At 41.7% G+C, this 8,805-nt stretch overlaps 1 protein-coding gene across 1 annotated transcript; it reads left to right on the forward strand.

Annotated features, from left to right (window-relative positions):
• Positions 1-477: 477 nt before the first annotated feature.
• Positions 478-6,397, forward strand: LOC138748023 (microtubule-actin cross-linking factor 1-like). Its single transcript, XM_069907723.1, has 5 exons — positions 478-1,116; positions 4,391-4,619; positions 4,852-5,168; positions 6,023-6,190; positions 6,347-6,397. Exons 1-5 carry the CDS (start codon positions 1,060-1,062, stop codon positions 6,395-6,397), a joined length of 822 nt encoding a protein of 273 aa, XP_069763824.1. The 5' UTR covers positions 478-1,059.
• Positions 6,398-8,805: the final 2,408 nt, after the last annotated feature.

Raw genomic sequence — 8,805 nt, forward strand, 5'->3', positions numbered from 1 at the left:
TTGGAACAAGAGGGCACAAGTTGAGGGTAAGGGGGCAAAACTTTAGGAGAAATGTTAGAAATCTCAGAGAGTGGTGGCAGAATGGAATAATCTTCCAGAGGAGATGCAGCAGGGTCCTTTCTGTCATTTAAGAAAAGGTTTGATGTGTACATGGATATGAGGGGGTTGGAAGGTTATGGGCAGAGAATAGGAAGGGGGAAACTAGTGGAGGTGTTGAAGAGAACCGCCACAGACACAAAGGGCCATTATGGCCTGTTTCCATGCTGCCAGTTGTCATATGGATATATGTGACTGAAGATTTTCCCAACATTTTCTGGGAGACACTCTCATTATAGGGTAGGCCACAGACTTTGGGAACAAGACAGCTTGAGGAGTGGAGTCATTGTAAGAGTGATTGGCAATGTGGGAGCAAACCTGAAGAGGGTGGTGAGAGTGGCTTTGCACTAGAAGAATTTTGGGCAAGTGGGAAGACAGCTTTTTATGATGGTAAGGAAGGAGCTAAGCGGAGGGAGAGTGAAGTGAAAGGGGAGGGAATAGACGAAGGGGCCTGAGAAAGGGAGGCTGTGTTAGGGAGACATCAGCAGGGAAATGACGAAGCAGAATTCCGTCGATGCCCATGTGTGTTCGGTTAAAGAGAGTCGGTGGGCCTGTCAGTGTATATGAGGCTGGTCTTTAGTATTTTCCATCCTTTTCTTATTGATCCAAGACTGGGCAAGATGTGTTGCCCATATGAATATTTATATGAAATGGTGTGGAATGGCCACTGTTTATAAACAGGAATCTTAAATTCAAGTGGTTTCGCATCCTCCTCAATCCCAAGGGTTTGCAAATAGATGAGGGAATACGGAATTGCTGCCAGGAAAAGTTCAACATGTCTTCAAACTTACAGGATTTTGCAATTTGTAGGCAACAACAGAAGAGAACCTACAAAAACATCAGAAGAAAGTAGGTGATCTTTTGAAATAGTTGGCAGTCGAGGGTCACTATGGAGTTCATATCACCGAAGATGAAATCTATGCTTTAGGTGATGGTTTCAAGCTGGAAGAAGAGGACGATGTGATGTGGTCATTTGCTGAGATGGGCGAAAGACTGAATGACCACCAGCAAGGCCTGAAGGTATGAACACTTCCAGTTGTTTTGGATAAGTGGATGTTCGAACAATTGTAAAAATATTTTGGATTGGACTTTTCATCAGAACCTCTGATCAGTGCAGATTTGATGAAAGGCTACTGACTTAATTTAACTTAAATAATGACTAACATAATTTACAAATAATGTTGAATTGAATTTTGACAGTCTTCTCCAAATCCTATTCAAAGATCGATCAGATCCTCTTTCTAACTCAGCCCTACTTTCTGTTCTTTGCTCTGGCCCAGTCACGCACGTGATGAGAGATGATGGGAATATGATTAACTCACTAGTGAAGGGGCAGTGATTGACGATGGTCACAGAGGCCCTGCACTAACAATCTCACCATGGCAGCTTCTTAACAAAAACTCTTCACCTCAGTAATGCTGTTTTCTTATATAATGAGGATATTGATGTTGTAAAGGGAAGAACCTCCTCTCCTATTTTGATAACTCCAGGCACCCACTCATGTGATTAACTCTTTATAACCCATTGAATTGGCCATGCAAGCTATTCAGAACCAAAAAGGGATGAGAAAGCATACACCACTGGAATGAATTGTGGCATAGCAACGTCACTGTTCGTCCACTCAACCAAGCCAGATCTTTGTGTAGATCAGGTGATTGGTTTGGAAAAGAGAGTGAGTAAGGTTACACCCCCTCACTACCACAATTTACCTGTTGTTGAGGCATCTGTTGGTGACAGCAGGAGCAGAAAGATCCATCCCATGTTACTCCAGGGGCTCCCTCAATTGTGGTGTGTGGTAGCACCATTGTGCCAAATGGGATAGATTCAGAATAAATTGACAGCTGGAATCACAGTGGCGAAAAGGTACGATGGGCCTTTAACATTTGCAGCAGGAAAGTGTTACTTACCCATTTGATTTTATCAAATGCTCCCATTACTCCCGTTAGTGCTCCCATTACAACCAAGCCAAATCATCACCATGGTTTAATAGGGAATGCAGATGCACATACAGGGACACATGAGGTGCCAGACTGATAATCTTGCAACACTGGACAGTGGGCACGCAATGCAGAGAAAAAAATAACATTCCAAAGACAGAATTAACCGCAGATGAAATTTGAGTTCTGTCGTCCTTCTGGCTGGGTCATGAACAGTAAACAGGAAAAGAGGGACCAAGGGTCTCCTCATTCTCAGTGGAGGTAGGCCTCAGCTTCTGAATAACAACATTGGGGTTAAGACACTTTCTAGCATGTTCCATCAGTTTCTTCCGACACCATCACAGAAATCACTTTCACCGCATTTGATCTACTGAGGAATACCAAGTGCAGCAGACAAATAGGACCAGACTCCATCACATTCGAAGTACTGGAGAAGTTCAGTCTAGATTTTTTTGCACCTCTTGTCACAGTTGATCCACTGACATCCTTCTGACAAAGTGGCAAATTCTTCAGATATTTGGTCCATCTACCAAAAGCAGGACAAAGCCATACTTTATTGAATCAGCTGCCCAATGGAAAGTGTGGCCCACACACTGTGTCATAAAGTGGCATTGTTCACCAATAACCTGCATAATGGTATTTCAATTGGGTTTTGTCACATGACTCCAGGTCTCCTTCTCACTCTGGTCCTAACATGGACCAGCCACTTTGAGTACTGTGATAACCAAAGCAGATCAGAGGCTACCTGTCAAGCAGTAGGTGGCAAACCATTGCTCTGCACTTGACTGGATGAGCACAATTCCCAAAGGGCCCAGGGACCTCAACAGCAGAGCAAAGCAGTTGGCTTGATTTGCCCTCCATTCATTCTCTCCACTGAGGTGGTCCTGTATCCTATCAACGGAGTGAACGACATCTACTCGACTCCAACAATATGTCCAAAGAGGTGCCATCTGACATGGAGAAGGATGTGCGGTAAGTCCGTAGGAACACTACTACCTGCTGATTCCCCTCCACACTCCTCTCCCTTCTAACTAGGAAAGATATTGCCATTCGTTCTCCATCTCAGGGGCTAAATTCAGAACTCCCAAACTTGAAACTTTGTAGAAGGAGCTTGACAAGTAGCATGACAGCTATTCAAGAAGGTGGTCCATGATGACATTGCCGGCAGTGAGGCAGAACTAATCAGTTTGGGCCCTGGCAGGGATACCTGCATCTTGAAGCACTAATGTGAAAGTGATAACTACCCAGAATGTTTTCACTAAAATGGGGATGGATTTTCATGTTTGTCATTCCATAATATGCAGTGTTCAAGTCAGATTTTCATAGTTAAAAAAGAGCAAAGATCTTTAAACATTTGCCAATTGGTGTTATCTTCTTTTAGTAAACATTGCTTAAAATGTATGCAAATTATTGCCCTGTGTGTGCTTGACAGCCTGTTTTGTTTTGGAATAAGGCTACTTGAATAAAGTCTTGTAAATACCAAAGGATGTTGAACAAAATGGTAAAGATAAATACAATAAAGTCACTGTTATGCCTCTGTGTGGGAGGCTCCTTAAATAACTTAGAGATGTAAGATTCAAATAGCAGAAGAGATTTTACTTGTTGATGCCTTCCACCATTCCAGGAAATGTTCATACTCACAGTGGTGCATGACATTTACAACAGTATAAAGGGTGTGTTATCTCGTCAGGATCATGTGAACTCTTTTGTAACTTCCTAGGAATACACCCTTCTCATAGTCGTAACTGTCGTGCACTACTGTGGGGCGTATGTATATGAATGTGAGTGTGAACAGTTTCCTGAGATGGAGGAAGGCATCAGTAAGTAAACTACCTTCTGTTATTTGAATCTTGCATCTCCAAGTTATTTAAGAAGCCTCCCAGGTAACACGGAGACAGAACATGTTGGCAGCGGTCGGTAGAAGAGAACAAGAATAAAACTATAAAATTGATTGGAAGTCACTGAAATCTGAAGGGGAAGAAGAGAAAAAGTATACCTAAAAATGAATGGCTGGTGCAATAGCAGTTCACTTCAGTGATGGATGGGAGGCTGAAGACATTGTTGAATCGTTTAAAACGTTTCAGCAGAATTGACGGGGAAGGGATTCATCCTTTGACACAAGCAAAGAATTTTTGATCAAGGTAGTTGATTAAACCTCCGAAAGGATAAAACCATTTAGGTTTCTGGACTTGAAATACGTTTCCTGTGTGTATTGAAAGTGTTTTGGTACACTGATTTTTAATAAATTGGGAAACCTGAATATTTTATTTCAATTGCAAATGCAATAAATAGAAGCCTTACCTCCCCCAAGACAACTTGGAGCAATAAAAATGAACCTAGGCTTGTTTATTTTCTAGGAACATTGCCAAAAGTTGTCCTGGAAAGAGCAAGAGTTGGTTTTGGTCAAAGAGGCAGCTCAGACCTTCCTGGATCAAAATGTCCAGGACCCTTTGCGAGAAGAGGAAGATGTACTGCAGGAGAAATTGAATGTCTTGATAGAGGAGTATGAATCCGCTTTATCAAGTGCAGATTCTCAGTTAAACGTGATTGTGGATCTGCATATAGAATTGCAGAAGTTCCGAAAAGGTGAGAGAAAATATTCATTTATTTTCCAGATTACTATAAAATACTATTTACTGAGAGTTGAAAAGAATTCTAAGTAAGACAACAGAAAGCTACATGTGGTTTGGAATAACCCCAACTTGTAATTATTACAGGATCCTGTCAATGTGTCAAAGTCTATATAATCTGGTATTTTTTGATCATTTTGAATGCTTTAAAACATTTAAATATTTGACCATTATATTCCTTGAAACAGATCACGATGAATTCGAAACATTCATGATTCATTTAGAGAAGGAACTAGCAAAGATAAAAGCTGGGGAATTTGACTCCAAGTCATTGACATTCAAACTTAAGAAGCAGCAATTCCTCTTCAAAGATCTTCAATTTCACAAAGGGGATCTAAGACACCTCAGACGATCTTGGAAAAGTGTCTTCGATGCTGCCTTTCACTTTGAAATCAGGAACGCAATTGAAAGCTACAAGATCCAAATTGATCCTGATGCCATAAGCCAACGTGTAAAGGAGACGGTTGAAAGCGACGATGCTCGTTTCAACACACTTCGATCAGAAGTATGACATATTTCCATTTTTTTTAGACTAAACATTTAAACTCCAATTTTATTTAAGATCAGTAACTTGAGAGCATTTTGATAGACTGAGCAACTTGTGTAAGTTTTAGTCTTATAAGAGTGGCTCTGGAAAAGGTTTGCAGCTATGATCAATAATACCCATAAAGAACAGGAACAATAATCAAATCTTTCCAGTATTGTGGAGCTCTCTTGGTGGCCGAACTCACTCAAGTTGGACAGAGACCATTGCAGAAAATAAATCGTGATCTCATTTCCTTTTAATAAAATCAAATGTCAAACAGATCATAACTGGTGAAGATTTTCCAAACAGGACTTCCATGTGCATTTGTCACTGAACAAGGTGTAATGTGTCCATTCCACAAAGGTCACATCACTGGTTCAGTATCTCCTAAACCCAAGGGTGATGCTTGAATGTCATAACAGAAATGCAGTGTTCAGCTGAAACATGTCCAGCCCAAAAAAGATTTCTGTCAAATCTTCACTGACACACTAAATTTGTGAAGGTTTTCAATGCTTCTGATATATTCCTGATCATCATATTTTTTTAAAGCAAACTCAAAATAGTAATTAAAATAATTATTGACATAAAAAGAACATGGAACAGTACGGCAGGGTAAAAGGCATTTCACCTTTGGTGAGGTGTGAACATTGCCTTTTTGTCTGTGACCCTCAAAAAACGATGCTGGGAACAAAAAAATGATAGTTGGCATAAGTAATGGACCAGTAATGTATCACTTGACCCATTTGGATCGATTAGACACTCGATATTTGATAGTATCACAAAATCGTACATTTTAAAAATCCACATACTCATTCATTTCTTTCACTCTATAGTGCATTGAACTTGGATCCCGTCTTGGCACAAAGTTATTTCAACAATGGCAAGAGAAGGCAGATGAGCTGTATTTGAGCCAAGAGAGCGTAGAAAGAGAAAGAAAAATGGTTCAGCTGGAGGACATCTCTAATCCAGAAATCTTGCAGCAAGAACTTGAAAATATCATGGTAAATTAAAGTTGTTATTTCATAAATCACTGTGTAATGTTGCTTATTCTAATTTAGGAGTAGAAAGATGAATGCTTTGAAATAATGTTAAAGTCCACATCCTATAACAGTGGCTAAAGCCACATGGGAGGTTTGTAAGTTTGGCACCTGAAATAGGAAGCTGAGCTCCATCCATTCCACCTTGATGAGGTTTTAATGGGAGCCTGATGAAGAGCCAACAGCCAATTTGCTTCCAGATGGTGGGGGCGAGATTGGAAACTGTTACAAAGAAGCCAAACAGTTCTGCTCTCATTGTGTGTCTATTTTCAGTATGGGTTTCCTCAGACCTTATGTTGCCTGTATCCATGTTTAATGGGGGCCTGGTGACTAAGGATATGGTGGCAGAATTTTGGACGACCTCCAAGATTATAACAGCAGAGCAAAACAAGTCAGAAAATCATTAATGGGATCATCAGGTGCAGAGATATTCTGTGCTTCTTTTCTTTGGCTTGGCTTCGCGGACGAAGATTTATGGAGGGGGTAAAAAGTCCACGTCAGCTGCAGGCTCGTTCGTGGCTGACAAGTCCGATGCGGGACAGGCAGACACGGTTGCAGCGGTTGCAGGGGAAAATTGGTTGGTTGGGGTTGGGTGTTGGGTTTTTCCCCCTTTGCCTTTTGTCAGTGAGGTGGGCTCTGCGGTCTTCTTCAAAGGAGGTTGCTGCCCGCCAAACTGTGAGGCGCCAAGATGCACGGTTTGAGGCGTTATCAGCCCACTGGCGGTGGTCAATGTGGCAGGCACCAAGAGATTTCTTTAGGCAGTCCTTGTACCTTTTCTTTGGTGCACCTCTGTCACGGTGGCCAGTGGAGAGCTCGCCATATAACACGATCTTGGGAAGGCGATGGTCCTCCATTCTGGAGACGTGACCCATCCAGCGCAGCTGGATTTTCAGCAGCGTGGACTCGATGCTGTCGACCTCTGCCATCTCGAGTACTTCGACGTTAGGGATGAAAGCGCTCCAATGTATGTTGAGGATGGAGCGGAGACAACGCTGGATAGTGAACCTGGTGTAACAGTAACTGACACAGTTCATCACTGTTAAACACTCTTCGCATCGTGAACCTTGTGTAATAGTATCTGAAGTAGTTCATTACTGTTAAACCTTCTCCCCACGGTGAAACTGGGGTCCCATTATCTGAAAAGTTCATCACTGTTAAACATTCTCCGCACAGAGATCCTAGTGTAATACTATCCGACGCAGCCCATCACTGTTAATCCTTCTCCCCACTGTGAACTTGCTGTAAAAGTATCTGACACAGTTCATCACTGTTAAACTGTCTCCCAACTGTGAACCTGGCGTAAAAGATCTGACACAGTTCATCCCTGTTAAACATTCTCCGCACTTTATCCAGAGGTCACAGAACCTTACGCAGTTCATCACTATTAAACTTTCTCCCCACAATGAATCTCGTGTAACAGTATCTGACACAGTTAATCACTGTTTATCCTTCTCCGCACAGAGAACCTGGTGTAATAGTATCTGACACAGCTCATCACTGTTAATCATTCTCCCCACTGTGAACATAGTGTAACAGTACCTGACACAGTTCAGTTCATCACTGTTAAACCTTCTCCGCACAATGAACCTTGTGTAACACTATCTGAAATAGTTGATTACTGTTAAACCTTCTCCCCACTGTGAACCTGGTGCAACATTAAGTGACACAGTTCATCACTGTTAAACTTTCACCCCACTTTATCCTGGGGTCGCAATAATTTACATAGTTCATCAATGTTAAACCTTCTTGCCACAGTGAATCTCGTGTAACAGTATCTGACTCAGTTCATCACTGTTAAACCTACGCCTATTCTGAGCCTGGTGTAACAATATCTGACACAGTTAATCACTGTTAAACATTCTTCGCACTGTGAACCTGGTGTAACAGTATCTGAAAAGGTTCATCACTGTTAAACCTTCACGCCACTATTAACCTGGTGAAAGAGTATGTGATACAGCTAATCACTGCGGAACCTTCTCCCCACTGTAAACCTGGTGGAACGTGTTGTGAGAAAGTTCATCACTGGTAAAAATTCTCCCGACAGTGAACCAGGTGTAACAGTATATTAAACAGTTAATCACTGTTAAACCTTCTCCAAACTGTGAGACTGGTGTAACAGTATCTGACACCGTTCATCACTATTATACATTCAACCCAGTGTAAACCTAGTGTAACAGTATCTGACTAAGTTCAGCACTGTTAAACCTTCTCCGCACTGTGAAACTGAGGTCACTGTGTCTGACACAGTTTACCACTGTTAAACATTCTCCCGAATGTGTACCTAGAGTCACAGTATCTGACACAGTTCATCACTGTTAAACTTTCTCTGCACTGTGAAACTGGTGTCAAAGTATCTGACACAGTTCAGCACTGTTAAACTTTCTCCCCACTTTATCCTGTTGTCACAGTACCTTACACAGTTCATGAATGTTAAACCTTCTAGCCACAGTGAATCTCGGGTAACAGTATCTGAATCAGTTCATCACTGTTAAACCTACGCCTTCAGTGAGCCTGGTGTAACGATATCTGACACAATTAATCACTGTCAAACATTCTCCGCACAGTGAACCTGGTGTAAC

This window comes from Narcine bancroftii, chromosome 13 (genome assembly GCF_036971445.1).
Source record: "Narcine bancroftii isolate sNarBan1 chromosome 13, sNarBan1.hap1, whole genome shotgun sequence".
In the NCBI taxonomy this organism is placed as follows: Eukaryota; Metazoa; Chordata; class Chondrichthyes; order Torpediniformes; family Narcinidae; genus Narcine; species Narcine bancroftii.

Excerpts from the sequence above, each read along its gene's own strand:
- LOC138748023 (XM_069907723.1), top strand. The coding sequence starts at position 1,060 with ATGTGGTCATTTGCTGAGATGGGCGAAAGACTGAATGACCACCAGCAA. Across the intron at positions 1,117-4,390 it reads ACCACCAGCAAGGCCTGAAG|GAACATTGCCAAAAGTTGTC; the intron begins GTATGAACACTT and ends TTTATTTTCTAG. Across the intron at positions 5,169-6,022 it reads TCAACACACTTCGATCAGAA|TGCATTGAACTTGGATCCCG; the intron begins GTATGACATATT and ends TTCACTCTATAG.